The 26,729-nt window shown below is 48.4% G+C and overlaps 1 protein-coding gene across 2 annotated transcripts in view; it reads right to left on the bottom strand.

Annotated features, from left to right (window-relative positions):
* Positions 1-26,729, bottom strand: part of CAPZB (capping actin protein of muscle Z-line subunit beta) — a 63,581-nt gene that overhangs the window by 7,299 nt on the left and 29,553 nt on the right. For both annotated transcript variants that reach the window (XM_058818524.1, XM_058818525.1), the window contains exons 3-6: positions 26,318-26,439; positions 19,671-19,784; positions 6,779-6,920; positions 6,149-6,265 (exon numbers count right to left, since the gene is read on the bottom strand). In XM_058818524.1, coding sequence (XP_058674507.1) covers positions 6,149-6,265; positions 6,779-6,920; positions 19,671-19,784; positions 26,318-26,439 — 495 coding nt within the window. The remainder of the gene's footprint in view (positions 1-6,148; positions 6,266-6,778; positions 6,921-19,670; positions 19,785-26,317; positions 26,440-26,729) is intronic.

The following is a 26,729-nucleotide window of genomic DNA, read 5'->3' as shown; positions in this document are numbered from 1 at the left end:
TTTTTTTAATAAAAAAAACCTGTATATTATTACATCTCCATAAAAACTGCTGCCAGAAGGAAAACATTTTTATGTGCTCTGGAAGGCCAGATGTTACAAGAGGCTGTTTAATGGAGTGCAGAGTCAGGATCACCCATGTCCTACAAACAGTTGGGGTTTGTTGAGTTGTTGGGGCTTTTAAAGGTTCCTTCCTGTGGCTGGCACTGCTCAGGCAGCAGCAGAATTTCTGCTGCTTAAATAAAGCTGGGCTTGCTCTGAGGGGAAATTCCCTCTGCAGGCTGAGTTAGGAGCAGCTCATCCTCCCAGGAACATCAGCTCATCCTCATCCTCCCAGGAACATCAGCTCATCCTCATCCTCCCAGGAACATCAGCTCATCCTCATCCTCCCAGGAACATCAGCTCATTCTCCCTCAGGCACTGCCCACTTCCAAACCCAGGCGGAGCCCAGGGGGAGCCCAGTCCCAGCCCAGCTCAGTCCCAGCCCAGTTCCAGTTTCAACCCAATCCCAGCCCAGTCCCAGCCCAGCTCAGTCCCAGCTCAGTCCCAGCTCTGTCCCAGCCCAGTCCCAGCCCAGTCCAGTCCCAGTTCCAGCCCAGTTCCAGCCCAATCCCAGCCCAGTCCCAGCTCTGTCCCAGCCCAGCCCAGTCTCAGCCCAGTGCCAGCCTCAGCCCAGTCCCAGGCCCTGATTTCTCTCCTGGCTGCCCCAGCCCTCTGCTCCAGGCTGACTCACAGGGACCCTCACTAATCTCACTGCTCTGGGCTCCCTGCTCCCTTGGGATGTTCCCTGCACGGAATAAAGCAGCTGCCTGGGCTTTCTGTAAACATTATGTGGAGGAATAATGTGAAGAGGGACGTTTAAGCTGGATAAACATTTTGTTTCATCGTGAAAGTGTCTGAAAACACCAGCAAAGGTAGAAGGGAACTCATCCTCCATTTTGCTCTGGAAAGCCAACAACACCCACAGCTGCTCTGGCCACGGAGCAGAGTGAAAATCCCTTTAATGAAACACAAACAGCAGTGTGTGCCAGGGGCTCCCAAAGCCACAGGCAGGCTGAAGGCTCCAGGTGGAAAATATGTGGAATTATTTGGATATCAGTGAGGCAAAATGTGGCCTGCCCCTGCAGCACTCATTTCAAACTACAGGCAATAAGTGAAGGCTGTGATCTCTGCAGGGCTTGCAGCCTTGTAGGAATCAGCTGAGGACTGAGCCCACCCCTCCACAGAGTAACCAAATTTCCCATTCCCTTTGCCAAACTGTCCAGGCAAAACCAGGGGCAAACCTGGGCATGCTGCACAACCCTCACCTGCCCCCATTGCTCTGCTCCCTTCTTCTCATTTATTACAGAACTGAACCTCTGTGAGACCCACAGGGAGCTCAAAGCCCACCCAGTGCCAGCCCTGCCATGGCAGGGACCCCTTCCCTGTCCCAGTGGCTCTGAGCCTGCCTGGGGCACTGCCAGGGATCCAGGGGCAGCCTGGAGCTGCCAGGGCCTGCCCACCCTCATGATGGAGGCAGAAATAATTCCCTGGACAAGCCTTGGCAGCAGATCCCTGCTGTCCCTGCCCTACAGAGACTCCAGGGCACTGCAACTGCTGAGGGGGAGCTCAAGGATCACAAGAAGATCCCAGTGGTGGAAAAACAAAGTTACAACATCTGGAAGTCGGTGGGATGGGCTTTTCCACGATGGGAATGGATGAGTGTCCTGATTGCTGAGCACAGGGATCTCCCTGGGTGATAAATGGAGAATGGCTCTGCTGGGGTTTCACTGAGCAGCAGCAGATGCCAGGCCAGGGACTGCTCTGTCTGCACAGCCCAGCCTTCATCCAGCTCTGCAAAACCTTCTGCCCTCACTAGAGAGAGTTCTAAGTTCAAAAATCAACCTCTGTGCTCCCTTCATCCCAAATGCCAGGCCTCAGGAATCAGCCTCCTCATCATCATCATCCTCAGGAATGGATTCTTTCAGTTCCTCTATTGAGTTCCCTGTGACTCTACACCCTCCCCTTCCCACATCTCCCCATAAACTCCAGGATTGAGCCAAGGTCCTGCTCAGCAGATTCACCTCCCCAGGCTCCTGCTGGCCAGGACACAGAGCCAGGCTCTGTGCAGGGACACCTCAGGAGGCACCTGCTGGTGCTGCTCCTGCCAGGAGGGGCTGCAGAGCCCTCAGCACAGTGCAGGGCTGACAGCCTGCCAGGGAAGGGGAACCCTCCCCATCTCCTGTGCACAAGGGAAGCAGATCCCACAGCTGCTCTGCCCCCCAGCAAAGGGCAGCCCAATGAGCTGCAAGAGACACGAGCAGCTCCAAGGTACACACAGGGCCAGGAGCCCCAGAGCTGCCAGGGAACAACATCTGCCAAACATCTGGCCTCAATCAGCAGGGCTGGGAGGTACCTGCAGAACTGCAAGGTAATTGAAAAGCTGCTGGCACGTTTCATTTCCCTGCAAGCCCTGCTCCCTGCTCCTCTCTGGCACTGCTCATGCTGAACAGCACTGATTCCTAAAAATTCCAGCCAAACCCCCTGGGCAAAGGGGAGGCTGTGCCACACTCTGCAGCCAGGACATCATGAGCTTCCAGTGTCACCTCAGCTTTAACTGTCCCAAAGTTTTCAGGGCAGAATTAATCCAGGGATCCTGAGTGCCTGGAGCTGGCTAAGAATTGCTCTCACTCTCTGCAGGTAAATGAACCTCTGCACACACATGAAGCAATTATGCCAATTATGCCTTTATACAGGTAAATTGTGCAAAGGAGTGGATGTGACAGCACACAAGGGTCTGTGTTGCACACTCCTGTGTGTGTATAAAGCTTTATACAGGTAAATTGTACAAAGGAGTGGATGTGACAGCACACAAGGGTCTGTGTTGCACACTCCTGTGTGTGTATAAACCTGTATAAACCTTTATACAGGTAAATTGTGCAAAGGAGTGGATGTGACAGCACCCAGGGGTTTGTGCTGCACCTCCTGTGTGTGTATCAACACCCATTGCTCTACTGCATGAGGACAGAATCTGAAATTCTGTAATTGAACTGATACAGCCAAAGCCTGAAATTCCAAAATCCACCAGGTCAAGTAAATTAAAGCTACACCAAGGGGAGTTTTCAGCTTCCCAAAACTGAATCCTCTATGTCTCCCCCTTTCCTTATTCTCTCCACTCACAAATGCAAAATGTTTGTTTCTTCCTTATAAACAGAGACAATTCTTATTGTAGCAGACAAAAAGTGCACTGGGGAAACCAAGGGAAAGCAGTTCAAGGCACTGGAAGGGAGATGTCAACTCCCAGTGTATAAATAAAGCAGACACAGGCCAGGGATGTGACCTCAGTACCTGCCCAGGAGGGACCAGCACAGGCCCCAAGGCAGCTGCAGGAACACCCCAAGAGAATCCCTGGAATGGTTTGGGTTGAAGGATCAAATCCCATCCAGTGCCCCCCCTGCCATGGCAGGGACACCTTCACTGTCCCAGCTGCTCCAAACCCCACCCAGGCTGGCCTGGGCACCCCCAGGGATCCAGGGGCAGCCACAGCAACAACACAGGGTCTTGAGAGAGGAAAAAATCCTTTTCAAAACTGAGTGCAACATTTAGGAACAGCCCAAGTGGAGCCTTACAGGAAGGAGCCTGGGGATGTTCAAGACAGGCAGAGCTTTTCCAAATGGCCTTGACAAAGGCAACAGAACCCCCTGGTTGTGTGGGTGCAGGGCAGCAATCTCACCTGCAGAAAACAGCTTTTTCCAGAGCCCCACTGCAGCTCCAAGCCCAGCCCCAGCACGTGGCACTCCCTGAGCTGCTCCTCTGGCCACCAGGTCAATCAATCCTCCCTCAGCAATGGATGGAAACCCAGCAATGCCCTGCCTGCAGCCAGGAGGCCACAGGGGGTTTGGAGGAACCAAAGCTTTTGGCTCTGAGCAGAGCACTGAGGCTGCTGTGCCATCAGCTGTGAGCAACACCTCAAAAGCTTCCTCCCAAACACAAGCACATCTGCTGCTCTCATTTAGGATCAAAGGTGGCCAAGCAAATGCTGATTTGACCAAAACCATGTAAATTTACCATGGACAAAGTTTTATCAAAACATCACTGATACCTGTCATAGTGAAACTGTGACAGTTCAAGAGGAAACTAAAACCAGCTCTTGGTGCCTCATTTTGCTGCAGGCTGCATGAAAGGCTGATCAAAAAAGGAGAAGTAAAACTTGCAGAGCTTGGGTGATGTGGCACAGTGGATTTAGAGCCAAGTCCAAGCCCTGCCCTGTCACTACAGGACATGAGAGAACACAAGCTCACACTGCTGCTCTCAAGGTGAATTAAAAAGGGAAGTTTATTTTCTGACTCCAACATTTATAGTTTTCTAAGAGTGACAGTGGATTGGAGGGTGACAGTGCCACCTCTCCAATGACACTGGACAGACCAACAGTCCATCAACTTTCTCCTCCTCCATAAAGGAATGGAAAACAATGAGTTATTTACAGAAAGTGTAAAGTGAGAAAGTTCACTACAAGAATGTCAACATCAGAAGGCTTAGAAAATCTTCAAAAACCAGAGTGACGCTGCACTCAGGAGTTCAGTCCAGCTGCAGGTGAACTTCAGCTGGGGACAAACAGCTCCTCCTCACCCAGAACAGCTGCAGGCAGTGTGGAGAGGGCAGGTAATGAAAGGTGAAGTTTCTGCAGGTAATGAAAGGTGAAGTTTCTGCAGTTCCAGTCCCCAGTGCCTGCAGGATCCTGTCAGAGCCCAGGCTGGGATGTGCCCCAGGCCCCTGTTTGTGCATCCTCCCCAGCACTGCTCCTGCCACTGCACCACATCTGCACCCAAGGTTCTGCTGTGGAATGATGGCAGGGGCATCAATCTCCACTGCAGCTTGGACAGGAAAGCCAAACCAAGCAAGGGCCAGCACTCAGGCCAAGGTGCACTGAGGACAGCCCTGTGCACAGCCCTTGTTTGCCTTGGCCCAGCTGTGCTCAGGGCCATGGCCAGAGTCAAGCCCTTGGCCTGCACTTCACAGCTCCCATTTCCAGCATCAGCAGGACTGGGATTAAATATTTGTCCGGGTCACCATAACTGGGGTATAATTACTGCAAAAAGAGTCAAAAAAAGGCTCAAAACTGTCTCCAGATGCCTTTTTCCTTCACTTGCTTTTCCATCAGCCTCTTCAATGTCAACAACGTGGAAAGAAAAATCACCCAGGCTGGGGCAAGCTGTGCAAGACTAACCCAGCCTCAGTCCCTCTCTGCAATCCCAGACCCTCCTTGGCTTCACCTGGCTCAAACCTGCTCAGAACCAGGAGGTTTTGAACAGAGTCTGCATTGTCCTTTGTATGGAAAGCCCCAGCCTGCCCTGGGAAGGCTCATAAAGGAGTTTCAGCTGCTGCCAATCTCTCCAGTCACTCATGACCTTACAATGTGCCTCCTGTCCTGCACAGTTTATTACTCTGCTCCATCAGTGACTGCAGAGCCCAGAGCAAGCCCAGCTCATCAGCAGCAGGAGAAGCCCCTGGCAGGTGGTGGGGCAGAGCAGCCCACCCAAGGCACCCAGCTCAGCAGATCCTGCCTGCCAGGGCCTGGGGAAACCTCCCTGCTGCAAAGCAGCTCTCAGGAGGCAGACAGAGTCATTAATGCTGGCAGAAAACCCCCAGATGTTCAGGACAGACTTATCTTACTTTTTTAGATTTTTTTAAATCAGTGTTCTGGTACTGCAGGGAGAAAGCACTAAAGGAAGACACCATGTAATTGATGTCCTTTAAAAACCTTACTGTCAGTGCAAAATACAGGTTTGTTCCCAGTGGTTTAGCTGGCTTTTAAAAGAGAGTAAGGAAAGATGCCATCCTGTATTTTTATAGTCCTGTTGGAATCTTCCAGTGAGAAAGTGGGCAAATCTTACCGATAAAAAAATCTGCAACACACATGGAAGAATAAAAATTCAGGAACACCAAAAGACACACTGAGACTTACAAGCAAGCCTGAACTCCTGCTGGATGTTTTGTACTTTTAATTGCAAGCCCCTGTGTGTCAAGCACAGCTCAAGGGGCTCTCTGGGAATCACCCACTGCATTCCCCATTTCACTGGGCTGCAGAACAGCAGGAGCAGAGGTGTTTGTGCAGCACCTCCCAAAGCCAGGGCTCTGTGCCTGCCCAGGTGTGAGGAGGACACAGCCTTACCTGTCTGGTGAGGCTCCCCCCCAGGTTCATGGTACCAGAGCCAGTTTTGTTGGTCTGCAGCCACAGCATCACTGTGGAGGTCAGCTTGTAATGGGCAGTGCGGCCACTGGACTTCTCCTGCAAGTGCAAGGGGACAAAGAGGGACACAGACAGAGGTTAAAATCCCCCCTAAAGCTAAATGGGGGCTGGCACGCCCCACAAACAACAGGCCAGGTAAATTTAATCCCCCTCATGCAGCACAGGCTCTTACAGACAATTCTAAGTGTGCTCATTCCTCTAATTTTCCAAAGTAAATCCAGTTAGAGCAATTCACTCTCCTAATACCTTGTTTTTATTACCTAATTAGTGATATTTATCTGTAGCTCTTTATGTTAAAAAAACCCCCACATCTCAGGATCACATGCACAGAAAGTAACATACTTTCAATTCTTCTGGGATTCTTTTTGATTACAGCCCTGACTTATCTCTATCCAAATTGCTTCGGGGCATTTTCAAAAATTAACAAGGGAAAGAAGTTTACAGGCCTGACACAGTCCTGCATTGTTCAGTGGAACACCTGTGCTCCTTAATTGTCTGGAATTAACTGGGTTTTGTTTTCACTGGGGTGTATCAGCTCCCCAGAGGCTGTACCTGAACCTCCACCACGTGGATGGAATCCCAGCATCCCTTAATCTTCTTTGATCCATCTCCAGCTTTCTTAATGAGGATCACCCCAGCAAAGCCATGATCCAGATCCCAGAGGTAGACAGAGGAGACTCCACCTTCAAAATACCTGCAGGAGGCAACCCAGAGGCAAGTTAAAAGCAAGCAGGAGAGTCAGATATCAATAATAATCACCTTAAATAAGCAGAATTTCTAAGTCCTAATCCAGATTTGTTTTTTCTTTCAGGACAGCACACTCTCTCAGTTACACACCCAGAAACACAGCACTTCAAATCACTTCATAATGCAGACTTTAATTACAAAACAACTGCACATGTCTCTGAAGGAGAATAAAGGTCTGGGGAGAACCAGAGCTATTTACAGATTTCCACAGGACTTGAGCAAACAATTCCTCTGATTCCAATTACCTACAACAGCTGCTAAAAGCACGAGCTACAAAGTGGGCTCAGAGTAAGGCTTTATTTTACAATCTGGTCTTTTTCCCCTCTTCTCCCTTGCTATTGGCAAAGTCTGGAAGTTCTTTACAGCAAAGTTCACTAATTAAGACAAAAGGGAGCAAGTAAGTAACTTTATGTTGCTGCCTCAAAAGTCTGTGTGAAGCTGACACTGATTTACTGCAAAGGGAGCTGAACTGGAACCAGGGATCTCAGAAATGTAGAGATGCTGTTGAAGTTTTATTATTCCAGCATCAGGTATGGGGAACAAGAGAAAAGCCAGACTGCCTCAATCTCAGGTGTCTTTTGCTGAAAGTAACTCAGAAAACCAACTAAAAATGGGATCTGCAGAGCCCCATTCCCTCTGGGTGACACTGGTGCAGATGGAAATGCACTTCATGAAATAATGGTAAACAACCCATCTGTTGGAAGAAAGGAGGAATTCTGTCTTCTAGAAAACTGGAATTGCAACCACAGCATTTTATCCCTTCCATTCTCAATTTAGCAAAGCCACGAGGAGGATGAAGGAAAAGGGAAGAATAAAAACTCTATGGCACACAACTCTCTCATCTCAGGGGTGACCATGGCACACAAGGATCATGTGAAAGGGGGAGAGGAAACTTTATAAACTTCATCAACAACACAAAATGTTGGTAGTCAGACTTTTCATTGCCTGCAGGAGGGCAGAATCTCATTATCCAAAGGCATGAGGAGCAGCCAGGAGTGCAGATTAACCTGTCTGCATCCTGCCTGCCTGTCACACACACCTGGCAGTGACCATCACTCCTGCCACAGAGGAAATCATCCCTCATGAAAAAATCATCAACCCTTCCCACTCTGTGCTTCCTCCTTCCTAACCCTGGGCCTTCCAGGTGGGACTGGTGCTTAAAAGTCAATTTTCTGCAATTTGGAGTGCATGGATTACCCCTAAGCACATGGATTAAAGCACACCAACCCCTCCCTTGCCAGCAGGCAGGAGAAAAGGCACGGGAAGTGAACTCCAGTGACACTTCCAGCACTCCCAGCACATTCCCTGCACCCACAGACCAGCTCAATCCCTTGTTTTCAGAGGGCAGAGTCACCCAAGAGCCCCAATTCCCTTTAACTGCAGACACCCAAACCAATGCTGACCTCAGGGAGGTAAATAATTTCCTATAAACTCACCACAGCCTTTTATTTCTAATGGGTGGCTCTGCCTCTCCTGGCCAAGCCCAGCCCAGGCAGCTCAGGACCCACTGTCCTGGGGCATTGCCAAGCAATGATAACACAGCACTGGAAAAGCAAAGCCCAGCCACACTAAAGCCAGGCTTCCACCAGGCAACTTCAACCTAAGAAACCAACACACACCCTCTTTACACCCCCTGGGGAATTTACAAATGGATTTTGGTTCATGCAGTTAAATTCCAGTTCTGCAGTGAACGTCAGCTCCAACCTAAGCCACCCTTCCTTCGGCAGTGGGAATCAGAGGCCAGAGAGAAGCAGCTATTGTCCCTTCTCAGAGGCAGATTGCTTTCAACAAATATATATAATATATCCTTTTTCATACACAGAATCAGTGAATTCACTCCAAATGAGCTGGCAGTCACTGAGAACATTGCAGTGTGCACAGACAGTTTCCCCATTACCCACTTTATGACCTTGCTACGAGCATGAAACATCAATTAAGAGAGGGACCGAAACAAGGTTTTGGGAAATTTCTTCTTACCTACTGTACTTTGATCCTAATGACATGAAACAGGAAAAAATAATCTTTATGTGGTTCACCTTTATGAGATTTTACATAAAGGCTTTTGTGGGTATTTTAAGAATGTGCTAAAATGTTGTCTGAAACCACATGAAGCCGTGAGAGGAACCTCCCGCCAGAACCAACAGCGCACACATGGAAATGCTTTCAGTGCCTTTGGAGATCTAATGAATCAAATATAGAATTAATATTGTTTTAAATACCAACATGCACTTCCAATAAAGCTGCTCTGCCATGGCCAGGCCCAGGAACTGGAGGCTGGAGCAACAATGCCAGTGACTGAATCCAAGGCACGCCAGGATTTACATTATCCAAAGGCTCCCAAATCCCCTCCTCCTTCATGGGGAGGGAATAAATACAACTGATCACTGCACTGCCTGTCACCTTCAAACAGCACTGGAGTGGGATTTCTGAACCTCTGAAAGTCACTGTTGGATATAAGGGAACATTCCTGGTTTTTTTAAGTAAAAATAAAGAGGTGCCACAGGCTAATTGGTCCATAATAGAAAACGGGATGATAGATTGGGAGGAATTTAAATTGACATTGGTGGATTTGGATTTGCTGCAGGAGGGCTGGGCTTCCTCCAAGAAACCCCTTCACCATGGACTGAAATGCAGCACACACTAAAATCCAAGCAGGAGAGGAACCAGCTTGGAAAAGGCCCCGGGAAGGCACAAACTGGGACCTTCTCTGGTAAAGACACAGATGGAGAAGGCAGGGCACAGCCCCAGAGTCACACACAGCTCCTGCATTGAACATCTCCTGCCTCAGTGTCCTGTTGAGATGTCCCTGCCCTGGTCCTCCTGCACAGCTGTGCCTGGAGAAGGCAATCTGTCTCCTTTGGGAGCTGCAATCACAGAATCCTTGAGGCTGGAAAAGCCCTCTGAGGTCACCAAGCCCAACGTGAGCCCAGCACCACCACGTTCAGCACCAACCCATACTCCCCACAGGTTTTCTGAACACTTCCAGGGCTGGGGACTCCACCACTGCCCTGGACATCCTGTTCCAGTGCTTTACAGCCCTTTCCCTGAATTTTTTTTCCCTAATATCCAACTTAAACCTCCAGGAGCTGGCACAAGCTGGGAGGCCATTTCCTTTTATCCCCTGGGAGAAGAGACTGACCCCCACATGGCTGCACTGACTCTCCCAAAACAACCAGCAGATGCTTTTGGGATGCTCAGGAGGCCTCAAGTAGGAGCAATTCCTGTTGTGGTACCTCAGAAACACCCCAAGGGACAAACCATTCTCACAGGACAGCTTCAGAGCAGAGCAATCACTGCTCTCTGCCTAAGGACACCATCAGCCCAGGATGTTTCAATCAAGATCAATCAGGCTTTACCTACAGACAAAACTTTGTTATAAAACAATGAAAAATTTGTTTTATGGTTGTCATATCCCTTTAGTAACAAGAAAAACACTGATATCATAGTTGATAACTATGATAAATGATATCATAGTTGGGTTCAGTTAGAAGGACCTCAAAAGATCATCAAGCCCAAGTGACATCCCTGTCCTTGGAGAGGACAGCCAGTGCTCTATCTCTGGGAAAATAACTTTTATAAGGCTGCCCAGGAAGGTGACTAAAAGGCAAAAGGCCCAAAGCAATCATTCATTCTCTTCACAGAATTCAGAACAGCAGTTCACTCAAAATCAATTATAGTTTTAATGTCATGATCAAACACTGAGGTTTTATACCTGTTACTCATCAACCACAGAACTCCTGGAAAAAGCTGTTTTATACAAAAAATGTCACACTTAAGACTGACCTACTTTACAAATGCAAGAATAAAAGAAAATATTTAAGCTAAGAGTGATCCAAAGCTTTATGAAGTGTTTGAAGTTGGAGCGGGTGGAGACACAGGATGGAAACTTGTCTGAGGAGCAGGAGCTGGACCCATGAAATAGAGGCTGTGGCCAGAACAAAGCTGCAACTTCAAGAGGGATGTGATAGGGGAGGAAATCCCCAGCTCCCAGCACAGCCCTCAGGGAAGCAGGGCACATTAATCACTTTGGTTTAGCACTGAAGGACAGCCCAGGAAGGCCCCATGACCCTCCTGATAATGTTCCTCCCCTCCCAGCCTCACCATGAGATCCTGGCCACTGTGTGGAGAAAATGACTTTCCACCACACAGCAATAAAAACAAGCTCTGACTTTCAATTACACCTCAGAACCAAATCGTTCATCCATAAAAACATTTGTGTATTTTCCAGAAAGAAGCTGAGAGCCAGAGACAAAAAGTCTGTGGCTTATGGCTCTCCCAACCCCCTGATGCCAAAGCACCAGCACCTGGAACCTCAGCCTGGCTCTGAAACCTTCCAAAGCTTGCACAGGGTTTCAAACTGGCTCATTTAAAGCAGAAAAATATATTTTCTTTTATTCCCTAAAGGTCACCTAGTTATTTCTTCCAGCTCCAGAAGCGCAGCACAGAAAGGGAAAAGTCTCCAGCTATTTACATCAACAGACTTCCAAGAAAACTGGCATTTAAAAATCCTACCCCAAAGGAAAATACTGAGCATTCAGCTCACATGTTTTTACAAGAGTGACAATGACTGATGTCACAGCGTGAGCAGCTGGTGTCTCACAGCAACCCAAAACATTTCCTAAATGCTGAGGTGAGGAAGCACATTCCAGCTCTCCTGGGAGCAGGAACTGGAGTGCCAAGTGACAACTCCCACCCTGTCACCTCCAGCCAGCACAGGAATCACAACTGAAATATGAAGGAAGTGGCAAATTTGAGCAACCCACCTTTCATCAAACCCCAAACACTGCTCAGGTGTTCAACAAATGCCCTGCAACCTCACACTCAAGGAGGAGGAACAGATTCTTCAGGACATCAGCTGTCCCTCAATAATTGTAGCTTCCATCCAGCTGTGAGTGCTGAGGCTCAGGATCCTTTAATGAGGGGACAGGAATGAGCAGGATGTGACACTGGAAGTCCAGGGCATTTACAGCTCCTCTCTCCTTCCCTGGCCCCAGGAGCACAATTGGGGAGCCCCTCCACAATCCCACCCAGAGATTAAAATGAAGAAGGTAAAATGTCTGTGCACAGCCCAGGGGTTTTACACCCCACTTGATGAACTCAGCCCAAATTATGCTTGGGGGCTCTGTACAGGTATTTTACAGGAATTCTTTCCAGCATACACAGGTGCAAAAATCCCTGGAGCAAACATACCAATCCACTTAGGTATGTGTAACTTCAATGCCAGTTGTACTTAAAAGCACATCTGGACCACGGTGGGATGACTCAAAGTGCTCAGCAGAGCTGTGAAGTGCAGGAACTCTGCAAGGAAGGACAAAGTACCCAAACAATGGGATCCTGAAGGCTAAAAGTCTCCCAGAAGTTCCCAGTTTGTGCTTTCTAGCACCTTTCATTATTTAATGAATGTGCACTGCTCACATTTTCCTTCCCATCTCACTGCTCCTGGCAGATGGAAATGAATGACCAAATCCCTTTGGAGAAGTCACCTGGAAACTGTTCCATGAGCAGGACAAGGGGTTATTCTGTACGTGCCCAAAGGAGGGAGAGCCTCATTACCTGCAGGAATCTCCCACTGATCCCAAACCCTTCTCCCATGGCCATCCCTGGGCAGCACAGACACTGCTCCAGCCACCCCCAGTGTGCCACATTCCACACTCTGCCAGCTGAAACCCAAACGTGGACAGCAGGGGACAGACAGCAGAAATCTTCTGTGCTGTGGTTTAAGGCTGGCAAAATCTTTGGAGGCTGCAGATCTCACATGACATCAGTTCTGTGACACAATTCTGTATCAGGTCTGCCACAAGAAGGCTGCTGCTGTTTAAGTTGCTCTGTCCTCAAATTCCACCATTAAAGCACTGCACATTTGTGAGGGCATGAGGTAAATTTCTGTCCATACAATACTGGTTGTCTCATTATTACAGACAACCAGTTCAAAAATTCCAGCTCACAACAAACTGACAGTTCAAAATTCCATCTCCTTTTTGAATGTAAGTCATTCCTTCCTAGGGATTTAAAGCCTTCAGAGAGCAGTGTTTGAGGACAGTGCTGCATCATCAGTGCTGACCTCCTAATCCAAGTGTTCAGTTTTTATGTAATTACAGAGAACCCTGGGAACCCAAGGGAAAAAACTCCTCCTCCATCCAACATCTCGGATTCAGAAGATAAGAATGCAGTGTGTGCAGAGCTGCTCCAAAATGGAACTCCCAAAGAAGAAAAATCAGATGAAAAGCAACTGATTTCGTTTTCCAGCATGCCAGTACATTTAATTTTCCCCTCTTTCTAAGAAGATTCTCTAATATTTATCAAGAACTTCAATATTAATTCTGCTCTGAACTGCCCATGGGCACGCTTAGGAGGGGATCCCAACCCAAGGAAAAATAATTTCCTTGGGAAAACAGCATGGCTGTAACTGTAAAAGCACACAGACATGAAAGCAGAGAAAGTCTTGGTGGTTTAGACCTGTCTTAGGAGATTTCATCTCACTCTTATTAGGCTGGCCCAAGGCAGGAATCTCCCCTGCTGCCCCAGCCCATGGTGCACATCCCCAGGCAGTTTCCTCAGTGCTGGGATGCACAACAAACCCATCTGGATTCAATCTGCAGGGCCCTGGCTGTGCAAGCCCCAGGAACTCCCATGCCCAGGAGAAAGGCAGCACAAAGGGCTGCAGCAGTAATGAGGAACAGGGAGCTGATGGCAATAAAGTCACTTCAAAGCTTTGCAGGGGCTCCAGCCCAGGCAGCCCAGGTTTGCATCTGAGCACAGGCACAGGGCTCACAAAGGGCTCACAGCCTAAAGCCCTCAGTGAGCTCCAGCCCCATCCAACCTGGCCTGGGACACTTTCCAGGGGTTGGGCACCCACAGTTTCCTTCTCTGGGCACCCTGTGCCAGGCCAGGCTGGGCTGAAAACCCCTGCTCACACCTCTTGCATCTGCTCTTTACTTGGTGGAGCTGGGGCTGTTCCATGCACAAAGCACAGCAAAGCTGGTCACAGATGGATGCAGCAGTTCATACAAACCCTGGGAGAAGTGCAGAGGAATTTGTGAGCTGGCCTGGGCTCCTCTGAGAGAATCCTGGGGTCTGTCAGGGGAGGAGAACTCCAATGGCACCACAGCAGATCTCAGGAACAGCCACAGCCCAAGGGCAGCACCAACAGAGGTTTCCATTTCTTCTTATCAGGACAAGTGGACTAAGGCAGTGCCAGAGGTTGTTCAAGCACACAATCCAAAATAAACCAGGAAAAAGTTCAACTTTCTTTAGCTGTTTTTACTCTATCCAGTAGTTTATGGGACATGTGAACATGCTCAGAGCAGATGATGGCACAAAATGAGACATCCCTGAGCCCAGCAAAGCCAGGCTGCTCCACGAGATTAAACAGATTATTAAAAATGAAAAATACACCTAGCCCTGAGCACTCTAAAAACGAAAGGGCAAACTCATCTGTCACTGGGACTTCACTGCTGTACCTGGTCAAAGGCTCCTAAACCCACACATTGCTGAGGCCAGGGCCCAGGAACTCCTCCTCCAGAGCAGGGAGAGGCACTGGGTGCTCACCTGGCTGCAAAGAGACATCCCTGGGTTCCATCCACAGGACAGGAATGTCCCCATGCAAAGAGCACAGCCCTGGGTGCCACCTCAGCACTGCTAACACTGTCCAAAACTGGGATAACTGTCCTGGACCAGATTCCAACCAAAATTCAATAATAAAAGGATTACACACAACAAAGACATTTCAGAGGTCAATCCTCTCCCAGACCTCCTTCCACTCCTACCAAATTCCTGGTCCAGAGCTCTAATATAACAAACTGAAAATGGATCAACATCAAAACAGAGACAGAAGCAGAAGTTCAAAAGGTTTCATTCTCACTCTGTTGAGGAAACTCAAAATCTTAATCAATACAAACATTTTCCAGGAACAGAATGATTAAGATGATGTTTTATCTTTTTCTAAAGCTGTTAAAAATCAAAAGACCAATAAATCCAATTTAAGCCACAGAAAAAAGGAGGAATAGCTTTCTAAATGTATGTCAGTCACTAAACCAGTCCAAAGTTGCCAAAGCTCATCCTGTTTGCAGACAGATCAGCAGCATCCTTCCCAGGGGAGGTCTATTTAATCACTTCAGAAATTATTTCTTCCAGACAACAAAGAGCCATTAGATTACTTAATTAAAGGCCTGATTATCTCCAACCCAAAACAAGAGAAGGCAGAATCTAAAATAGAGAGATTTAAGCAGCTGCCCTGGTCCTCATTATGCTTTGATTTCAATCAAGCACACACACGTCAAGCAAAGGGCAATAAATTACAACCATGTGTTGGAAGAAATTATCTTCACCATACTGGAAGTGGAAAGCCAAGGCTCTAACTGAGTGGTGTAAGATATTAGACTTCCATCTGGGAATAATAACCTACTGAACACAAACATGCCAGAGCATTAGCTCCAGGCACTGCTGGAGTTAAAGCTGGCAGCAGGAGATGGAAATGGAACAGTTGTTTTTTGGGAAAGTGACATGGATTTTGGTAAAACAGATAACCAAGAAACATGCTTGTTGTTTAACACAGAGGACAGAGAGGGAACTGAAATCTGGTGTAATTCCTCTTTAACCCAAATAGCTCCAGAAAGGAAAGGTGGGAAACTCCAGAGATACTAAGGGTAGTATGTACACTGAAACAGGCACTTAAGGCCAGTTCAGCACTGGTTCACAGGAACTGAAGGTTCAGCAGAATTATTGTTCTGCATCTTTCATGACTTTATTACATGCAGTACTATAAGACTTCCCCAAACTCAATTTCACACTACAGTCACTCAGTGGCCATTAAGCTTTTGGGGACAAAATTTAATATTAAGGTCTCTAACAGTCAAATCTGAGTGGATTATTGCACACAAACTGTTAACAGACCCATGCCAGGCTGTTTCCCTCAAAACACCCACAGCAGCAGGTGCCAGCCCCTTGGGAAATGGCAAACACAATGCAGTGACTCACTGAACGTAGGTGGAGACTTACCACACCTGATGAAAAGAGAAATCTAAAAAGGAAAGGTGTGTGGGCCAAGTGGGACTGACACAAGGAAGAACTGAAGCAATCTCAAGTGCTGGGAGAGGCCTGAGATGAATCCTGTGAGATATCAGCACTTTCTGTGCTAAAGGGGAGCTGATCCAGGGGAGGCTGGGACCACAGGGGGAGAGCAGAGTGGGATGGAGATGCTCCCAAAAATGCTCATTTATCTACAGATGCTGGGATGAGCTGCACCAGGTGTGTTTGGAGCAGGGGAGTGAGCCCTGTGCACAGCAACTGCTGAGAGACCTGGGGCTGTCCAGCCTGGAGAGAGGAGCTCTGGGGTCACCTGAGTGGGGCCCTCCAGGGCCTGAAGGAGCTGACAGGAAAGACGGAGAGACACCTTGGACAAGAGGGAATGGCTTCCCACTGCCACAGGGCAGGGCTGGATGGGATATTGGGTGAAATTCCTCTCTGTGAGGGTGGGGAGACCCTGCCCAGAGCAGCTGGGGCTGCCCCTGGATCCCTGGCAGTGCCCAAGGACAGGCTGGACAGGGCTTGGAGCAGCCTGGGACAGTGGAAGGTGTCTAGCAAGTCTGGACACAAAGGAACTACTTGCTTTGAAAAACCCAGCAGAAACTCTCATTATAGGAATAAAAAGCCTGAACAGCCCAGGAAATTCAGGCAGGCTGGATGTGGTGCTCCCTGTGAGTGCTGTGATTAATTTTGTATTCACTGTTACCTCTCTTTCATAAAACAGCAGCTGTGGCTACAGAGGCAGCTCAGGAACATTCTCTGCCCCACAGAGGGACAGAAGAGCCTCTTAAGGGACTGCTGGTGAGGAGCTGATGTGTCAGATTTGAGGCTTCTCCCTCAGCACCATTTTCATCCTCTTCTTCATCTGCAGCCACTGCACTTAAACTGGCATTTTCAAAGAATTTGTAAAGTATCAATTAGCCTGGTGTCCTCAGTGAAGGATCTGTGTGGGCAGGCAACCTCACCAGAGAGAGCAGAAACAATGAAAGCCCCTGCAGGACAACTCAAAATGTAGATTTTCTGCACACTGCCTACAGACTGATCCCTGTTCCTGGAGGGTGAACCTGGAATACTGTTACCATTTAACAGTAACCAGAATTTCCACAAGAGACACAGTCCTGAGGGCTGCCAGCACGCTTAGCTCTGATTAATCCATCAAGGAGCCTGAAGTATCTCCCAGAGTGGAGAAGCTCTGCTGTGCCTGGCTCTGGAGCTGTTAAGGACACTGGCCCAGGATGCCCTGAGCCCTCCCTGCCCAGCTGCAGGAGCTGCCAGGGCAGTGACACTGCCAGGACAGTGACACCTCCATGGACCCTGCCTGGCCCAGCCCCACTGCTGCTCTACAGACACTGCCAGGGACAGCTGCCAGCTCCAGCAGCCAGGCAGTGACACCCCTGCCACCACAGAGTGACATCCCTGCCAGTGCCAGCCCTGCCCAGGCAGTGACAGCCCTGCCACCCAGGCAGTGACTGCAACCCTGCCACCCATGGGGTGACAGCCCTGCCACCTAGGCAGTGACATCCTTGGCACCCAGGGAGTGACATCCCTGCTACACAGGGAGTGATAGCCCTGCCACCCACGGGGTGACATCCCTGCCATTGCCACTGCCAGCCCTCCACCACAGCCCTGCCACTGCCATCCCTGCCACACAGGGAGCAACATCCCTGCCACCATGGGGTGACATCCCTGCCACTGCAACCCCTGCCACCCACGGAGTGACATCCCTGCCAGTGCCACTGCCACCCCTGCCACCCAGGGAGTGACATCCCGGCCACCCGTGGAGTGACACCCCTGCCAGTGCCACCTCTCCACCACAGCCCTGCCCAGGCAGCTCCAGCACTGCTCCATGAGGAATTGCTGCAGCCATTCCCCACCCAAGGTGTTGTTGGCAAGAGCAGCACTGAGAGAAGCTGCCATTTGTTGCAACCTCCGAATTTCCACCCTCTGATCTCCAAGTAAAAATTAAGCTTCTGCTGTCAAAATACAAAAATCCTATTGTCTTGTTCAGAAACCTGCAGAGCCCAACTGCAAGAACAAAAGCCTGTTTCTACATCTCTGTTGGAGGTAAGGTACAAATCCTGATTTTAAGCACAACAAACCCTTCAGACACTGAGGTTAAGTTTCCTTAACTTTGCAAATTCTTTCCACAAATGCCACAATTTTCTTACACTGCACAGCCAAACATTAAACCACCCCTGTCCTCTTTTCCTCCTCCACTTTTGGGATCACAACAGGCACTGAAGTGTTCTGTGCTGGCACCTGTGCCCATGGTCTGACCTGTCCTCCTGGCTGTGATCCCTCCTGGGTCCCCTGTGACCATTCCTGCCTGTAAAAGCTGCACTGACAGACAGAAAGATGGAATTTGGAACAATCACACCTTTCCCTTCCACACAATACATGGAGATTGTTATATAAAGGTACTGCTGTACCCCACGCTGAGCAGGGCTCAGCAGATTCACCTCAGTCACAAACCTGTCCTGTGCTTGCCTTTCAGCCAATCCAAGCTGTTCAAAGAAGTTTTTGTATCCAGCCATGACTTCATGGTCATCTGAGCAGAGAGGGATTTAAAAAGACAACCTTGGTTCCATAAACCTCCCCATTTTTGTCTCAGGGTATTAAAAATCTTATTGGTCCTGCTCTGTTCTGCATCTGGGGAGTAACTGCAAATTTGGCTTTGCTGAATATACAAAATTCCTTTCTTCCACTCAGTTCAGACACCAATAACAAGTGTTACTTACAAGACAAGTTGGAGAGCTATGAAAATAATGCATGAAAAGTAAAGATTTGATACCTGTAATAGAAGTGTGATGCTTAACACACTTGGACAGGCTGTATTTACACTGAGCCACAGAACCCAGCAAGGAAAGTCCCTTTTAATGCGCTTCTGCCAGCACTGTAACATGATGAAATACATCTAAGGCTGTGTTTTATCTCCCTTTTCAGGCAACAAGAGCAGCAATGAAGTTTGCTCACTTTTTTCATGGGCTTTAGGCACCTCCCTAAGAGTGTGTCCCAGTGAAGGACACACATTTTGCTTTCCAACACTCACTTGCTGTGCAGTTTTAGCATCACTTTCCACCCCAGCACTGCTCAGGAGACCACAGAGCCCACAGCTGAAGCTGATCCCATCCCAAGGATGTGGAGGTAAGTGCAGTGCAGGACCAGCACAGCTCCAATTTACAGAAAATTGTTCAACTGGTAACTCACCCAGCCAGCTTCCTCTTGCTGCTTTAAAAAGCCACTGCCCAATCTACATTGACCCCACACAGGATCTGTTAATTCCTTTGTTTTACACCTCTTTCACAGGACAGGGCCTGAACCAAGCACCCTGCAGCAGGAGCACATCAATCCCTGCCCAGCTGCTGCCCTTCAGTGCCTGTCCTTTCACTGGGACATGTGAGAGCTGCTGCTGCACACAGAGATTTTTTAAGAGTACAGCCTTGAGGGAATGGAAAATGCAGATGGTTTAAGCCAGAACTTAGAGATCAAAGAGAAGCCAGGTCATGCCAGGACAGAGACACCATCAATCTGTTCAAGGGGGAAGGAGGTGGGAAAGCACCTCAGCACCAGCTGACAGATTTCATCACGTCTGGCATCACAAACCCAGCTCTGCCTCCCCCCAGGGGACACAGACAGACAGACAGACAGGGCCCAGAGGGTAGGACTGACATACAAGTCTCTGTACTGGTCGAAGGCATTGTTGGCTTCCACCTCCAGCTTGCGCAGGCGAGCCGAGGGCATGGCACCATCCTCCAGGGGAGGGTCGTACTTGTTGCTCCACGGTGACCTGCAGGGACAGAGGAAGGGACAGTCACACCAGGGGACAGTGCTCACACGGGTTCTTCAGGTGAGGGAAGAGACAAGAATGTTGACTCCATGTTCAGAAGGCTTGATTTATTATTTTATATATATATATATTACATTATAACTAACTAAAAGGAATAGAAGGAAAGGTTTTCTCTCAGAAGGCTGGCTAAGGATAGAATGGAACAGAATGATAACAAAAGGCAGCTGGCTCGGACAGAGAATGAGAGCCAGCTCTGCTGTGACTGGTCACTAAATCCAAACATCCACATGAGACCAATCACAGATGCACCTGTTGCATTCCACAGCAGCAGATAACCATTGTTTGCATTTTGTTCCTGAGGCCTCAGCTCCTCAGAAGGGAAAAATCCTAAGAAATGATTTTTAGTGAAAAGATGTCTGTGACACACCAGGGGACAGAAAAACAGACAGCAGGGTCTTGGGCTGGAAATGGGGCTGTGCATTCTATTCCTATCTGTGGGGCAGTTATCTTCTGTTCATGGGGCAGTTTTAATTTATCTCTCCCACAACCAATCCTCCCTCCAGGAGATCTCTGCTGTCCATGGCCACTGAGTGTCCCTGCATGGCTGATCCAATTCCAGCATCCCATGGGGAGTTGCTCCGCCCAGGGGAGGAGCCAAGCATTCCTACCTGGATACAATCTGAGGTTTGGGACACCAGGGCAGCCTTTGCCCCCTGCATTCCCAGGGGAGCAGCTTTCTGCTGCCCTGCATGGCCAGAGGGAGCCCAGGCCCATCTGCAGCAGCCCTGGAGCTGCAGAGGAAAACTCCCCCCTTGTGCAGGATCCCTGCTGCAGCAGAGCCACAGCTGGCACTGCAGGAGGGCTGAGCCCCCGTGGCATGGGGCTGACCCACAGGCTGTCAGATCAGATTTTGACTCTGCCCATATTTTTTTTTTTTTAATTTGTATTATAACATTTGTATTTTAAGTTTTCCTAGTAAAGAGCTGTTATTCCTACTCCCATATCTTTACCTGAGAGTCCCATAATTTCAAAATTATAATAATTTGGAAGGAGGGGGTTTACATTTTCCATTTCAGGGGAGGCTCTTGCCTTCCTCAGCAGACACCTGGCTTTCCAAACTGAGACAAGGAGACAGAGCCTGTTCACAGCCCCGAGGCTGCCAGGAGCATCTGGAAACACTCCCAGGGATTGCTGGGGTGTCTGTGCAGGGCCAGGAGTCAGCCTGGATGGTCCTTGGGGGTCCCTTCCAGTTCAGGGTATTCCATGGCTCTGAAAGGTTTAATATTGATGGGTCTGAGCTCATCCACAGATGCTGAACTTCCACAAAAACCCAAAATGTGCCCAGAGCAATCTACCTGTAAGAGCTGCACTCTCCACAGCCATTTCCAACACTGGCAAAAAGGGGGAACTGAGCCCTCAGAACTCACCTGGGGGCCATTCCCTGGCTTCAGGTTTTCTATATTAAAAATATCAGGTTTCAATCTGTTCCTTCGCATACTTATATTATTCAACAACAAGGCTTCAGATGTTGAACATTATATATTAAAAACTGTTTTCATGCAAATACAAATCGATTGTGTAGTTTATTTGGGATCTGACAGCATTTGAGCCAAACACTCCTGGCTATGATTAAGGTCCACATTTTCCTCCACTACTCTGCTTTGAAATAAACTCTACCTTTAGCATAACATTAAGAAACCCTTTGAACAGTCTGAAGGATTTAACGGGGTTTTTTAAGGCTGCAGGTTTTACTACAATTTCTGCAGGTGTGGAAGAGATTTTTGTGTTCTTAATGAAAGATTTGGTATTAAAAGATTAATGGAACCCTCTGCCCATCTGCTTGAGGCTTTTATAACTCCCATTCTAGAAACCTGCATTTTGCTTTTCATTTCCCCTTGGAGTAACCAACTTACACATATCACACTGCTGGCTCAGAGAAAAGCTCCTCTACCCTTTCTCTCCTCTTTCCCAGCCCCTGGCTGCAGCACCAGGTCCCAGTCCTGGCCACAGGGAAAGGTTTTTTCTCTTTGTCACTCATTTCTCAGAAAGGCAGCGGGGTCTGGCACCTGTGTGATGCAAAGCACAAAGCCCCAGCCTCTGCTTTGCTCCCACAAATCCTGCCAAACACACTTGACAGGAAAGGGGACACCAGGGAAAGTGGAGGAGTTGTGTCACATCCACCCAAGTGATGCTTTCAGGTCATGGTTCTATCTCATGGCTGTGTCCAGTTCTGGGCACACACCACAGGAGGGACCTGGAGGGGCTGGAGCGTGTCCAGGGCAGGGAATGGAGCCCCAGGAGAGGCTGAGGGAGCTGGGCAGGGGCTGAGCCTGGAGCAAAGGAGGCTCAGGGGGCCCTTGTGGCTCTGCACAGCTCCTGACAGGAGGGGACAGCCCAGGGGTCGGGCTGTGCTCCAGGGAACAGGGACAGGAGCAGAGGAACAGCCTCAGGCTGGGCCAGGGGAGCTCAGGCTGGGCATCAGGAGGAATTTCTGCATGGAAAGGGTGCTCAGGCCTTGGAACTGCCCAGGGAGTTTTGGGGTGCCCACCCCTGGATGTGTCCAGGGAAGACTGGACATGGCACTCAGAGCTCTGAGATGGGGACTGGTCAAGGTTGGACTCAATGGTTTTGGAGAGTTTTTCCAACCTCAGTAATTCTGGGGTTTTGTGATTTTAAACAGCTGCATAAAATGTGGCTGCTCTGGAGAGGAGTCACCAGCCACAGGATCCAGCTGGGTCAGGCTGGGAGGGCCCACAGGGCCTCATCTGGTGCCAGCTCCCTGCTCCAGCAGGGCCAGCCCAGAGCTCAGGACTGAGCCCAGATGGGTCTGGAACAGCCCCAGGCAGGGACACTCAGAGCCTCTCTGGGCACTGTGTCCCACAGTGTGCCAAGTTCCTGCTCCTCATGTTCAGCTGGAGCTCCCTGGATCAGTCCCTGCCCGTTCCTCTGGTCCCAGGGAGCAGAGCCTGCTCAGAGCCCTCCCTGCAGACAGGGACACACAGGGATGAGCTGCTCCCTTCTCAGCTCTTTCTTCACGCCTAAAACCTCTGAAATCTGGGGCAGATTCACATAAACCCCCCCTGGTGCTACCCTGGTGCTCCCAGGTGGCTGAGCTGCTGCACAGGGTGAGCAGGAGCTCCTGCAGAACCCCTGGGAGATGCTCCAAGTGCAAACACCAAACTCTCCCCAGGCTGCAGAATGGCACTGGGGGCAGCCAGAACAGACCCTGCCAGCCAGCAGCTTGTGCCATTTTCATCCCATTCCAGCTGGAGCCAGCAGCAGCTTTACCAACAAAAAAACCTCCTAACACAGCCCTGTATTTTTTATTTTTGTGGAAATGCACTCACAACACATTTAAACACTTAACTGGAGGCTATTTGAAGAAAGACAGATGGACAAGCACTTAAATTTCAAAAGTCAGACCTCTAATTTCCCCAAAAGAGAATGGTTTGTGTTTCAGCTAACAGGTTTCAGTGTTGTTGGCCCCAAATTCCCCATAAGGATTCCATTTAACAGAGTGATCAAACACACTTCAAGTGGAAATGTATGGACAAAGTCAGGGACCTTGAAGTCTAATATTAAAAAATAAAATTAATAAAAGCTCTGACTTCACAATGTGGATTCCATGACTGTTTGATATCCTTCAAAAAACCTCTGCTATTCCAGGAGCACTCACAGAAGTACCTGTGAGACTGCCACAAGCAGGATTTAATAATATGAAGAAAATAAAAATTATCTATTTATGAAGATTCAAGGAGACTCCAAAATCCACCTTTCAGTCTGATCCACATTTGTCATGGAGCAAACCAAGTCTGTCTAAACATAAGGAAAGACTAAACTGTGATGGGCTAAGCATTAGGATATTCACTTCCCACAGCAGCATTTTTTCCAGGCAAATTCCCAGTGAAATTGCAAAGCCACTGGAAAAAGCCAGCCCTGTAAAACTGGAATCCCATGAGGAAGTCTGAGCACCCAGCCCCACCTCTCCTGCTGAAGGACAGTGAGGCTCAGCTGACCAGGGAGTGCTTGGAAATACCTGCATTAAAAATATTTCTTGCTAAAAGAAATGCAATTAGCAATCTGTCCAATAGGAAGGGAAGGTGTTTAGCTGGGAGAGTGCAGGAATTGGGGATGCAGCACGTGTCAGGCAGGGAACAACATTCCCTGGGACTGCTAATCGAGCGTGTGGCTCTGGAAAATGGCTGTGGAAATATCAAAAGCTTTTAAAAGCCCAGTGAACTCCTCCTAGACCTTGGCCTAATTGATTAAATTAGTGCAAGAGGCACTTCCCAGTAACAAGTGCAGATTTGATGAGGTGAAGCAGTGTCTGGACACAGGCACAGAATGGGATTAACATGCACAGGGCAGTGCTGCTGGGGTTTCAAAGGCTTCTGCTGTGTGCTGAAGGAAAGAATTTACTCCATGAATCAGAGCTGGGACCAATCAATTCCAGAAGGAAGAATCACTTCAATCCAGAATGCCTGAATCAAAAGCCTTAGGAGCAGGATTCTTCCCTGCCAGCAATTAACACGTGGTGCCTGTTCTGGAGGAACAAATGAAAGAGCTTTTCTGAAACCTCATTACTTAATAAGTCCCGAAAATTTCAAAGTGATTTCAAAAAGCAAATTCCTCCTGCTTCCTTGCAGCTATTTAATACCTTCTGAGAAAGAGATGGAGCAAATTTCAGAGGCAAGAGTGACACTGACCTTAGAGGAAGGGCTGTCATGTGCCATAATTAAACACAGGGGTCATTAGTGATTGCACAATGTCCCATTAGTGTCTAACCAGTGCCTTTCCTGTGTCCACATCAGCAGCCTGAGCAGGATGCAAAGGGGCTGCAAGAAACATCACAGCTTCAGGGAGAAAGCATCTCTTGAAGGATCCACAAGAAATTCAGGATTTAATTCTCCCTCCTGCCAGAGGGGCTGCAGTTGTGGGTGCATCAGCTCTGAACTCTGATTTTATTTACTAATTCAGAAGTGATAACATGCAAGTAGCTGCTAATGTGGATCTAACAGCTGGGGCACACAAAATTAATGCTAAATGCTTTTATAGAAGGCACCAGGCTCTTCTGTGGAAGATTGGAATAGTTTCTAAATATGAGATAATTGCCCTAAAGAATGTGAGTGACACTCCACCTTGGGGTCCTGCTCACTTGCTGGCCCCCTGCAATAGGTTATATTTTAAAAACTCAATAGGATTTACACTCAGCCACAATCCAGAGGCACTGTCAAACTCTGCATCCACTCTCATTCTCCATCTCTAGTTTCCAGGACAAAATGTATCTCAGCATGTTCTCTGTGTAAATCATCCACACACACGTGCTTCACATTAGAGAGGGACCTTCCCTGCAACTCTCAGCAACTGAACCAATTCATCTCAAATCTTCTGCAAGCTCAGCTGCTTCTACAGTCATGCCTGAGCCAGAGAAAAAAGATTTGTTAAAAAATATTTTCTGAATCTCCACTTTGAAACACAATTCTTGAAACATTCTTGCCAGATGAATGTAAAACCCTACATCAAATCTACACAGAGCGAAGTGAGATTCTTCCTGGAGATAATTCCAAGCACTAAAATGTAAATTATGAAAGGAGAGACAAGTGGAAGCCTGAGAATCATCCCCAGAAGCAGCAGGATGGCTGAGCTGGTAATTCAGGGCAGGAGATGAGTGGGTTCCTTACCTGACAGCCCAGCACCCTTTGTTAAGGGGAAGAATAAAAGTGCTGCAGGAGTCACAAAGGTTTCTGGCCTGTAAACTCATTATTCTTATATTAAATATCTGGAACTCTGCCACTGTCACTACAGCCATTAAGGAAAGTCAGCAATGTGAGAAAGGGAAGGGATGATTTTAACATCAATGAAAAACATCATCCTAATGGCAAGGTAGAGGAAAACACATTAAAAGAGAGACCGTGCTCAAAGTGGCAGCCAAAACACTGAAACCTGATTGTACCATTCCAGCACTGCAGTCCCTCCTTCTCCAAAATTAATTATAATTATACACAGCTCATAGGGTTCAAGTATTTCCATTTGTCTCCAGTCCTCAGAATATATCAGCTATTTTGGTAGATGGGGATTCCTTTTCTTTGGTAAAAACTTGGGCCAAGATTTTCAAACAGAACTAATGACACTGAGTCCAAAGTCAGTCTTTTCCTTGTAAAATATGGAGTGAAAGAGCCTTTCCCAGCTAGCAAATCCACCCAGTTTTGTACAAGCTGAAGATGATTTTGTTTAAACCCACAGCTTGCATCATCTCTTTTCTGTCATTATCCATTCCAGAGATTTTATAACTTTGCAATGGCCTCATTTCCTACCAAGGCCATTTCTGCTAGAGAATTGACTGGTTTCAATCCAGAATACAGAAAACAAAGAGAAATCCATCACTCATCCCCTTTAGCACGATAACAACAGCACATTTTGGGCTCTAAATCTTTAAGTGACTGATATTTTTTTGGCTGAAAAGAAGAGGGAGAAGGGCCTGTCCATGGGTGCCATTCAGAGAGCAGCAGGCAGCCCCAGCTCTGGGTACTCACCTGTAGGAGTCCCCATCTCTGTTGTAGTCACACAATAGATAATCCTTCCCCACCACCTTGTCCCGTGCAATCTTCAAGGGCTGATCCACAGAGGAGAGGAGATCTTCACACAGGCTGGGGACCTGCAGGGGGGGACAAGCAAAGGGAGGGGAGAGAGGGCAGCACGTTAACGTTGGAAGGCACTGGCACCCCTAAGAACAGATTTAGTTATTTACAGCCCACATCTGTCCCAAAGCCAAAACTGTTCAAGAAATCATTTCACAACAAATCCCTGTGCTCCCATCTCCAGTAATTTCAGGTGTCATGACCAAAGCACTGGTGTGGCCCAGCACACCTGAACACACACAGACACACAGATACAGTTGCAGAGACACACACATAGACATACACACACAGAGACACACAGACAGAC

The sequence above is a fragment of the Ammospiza caudacuta genome, chromosome 22 (assembly GCF_027887145.1).
Source record: "Ammospiza caudacuta isolate bAmmCau1 chromosome 22, bAmmCau1.pri, whole genome shotgun sequence".
Lineage (NCBI taxonomy): Eukaryota > Metazoa > Chordata > Aves > Passeriformes > Passerellidae > Ammospiza > Ammospiza caudacuta.
Note: the sequence above shows the minus strand (reverse complement) of the source record. Positions and strands in the feature narration are given on the sequence as shown.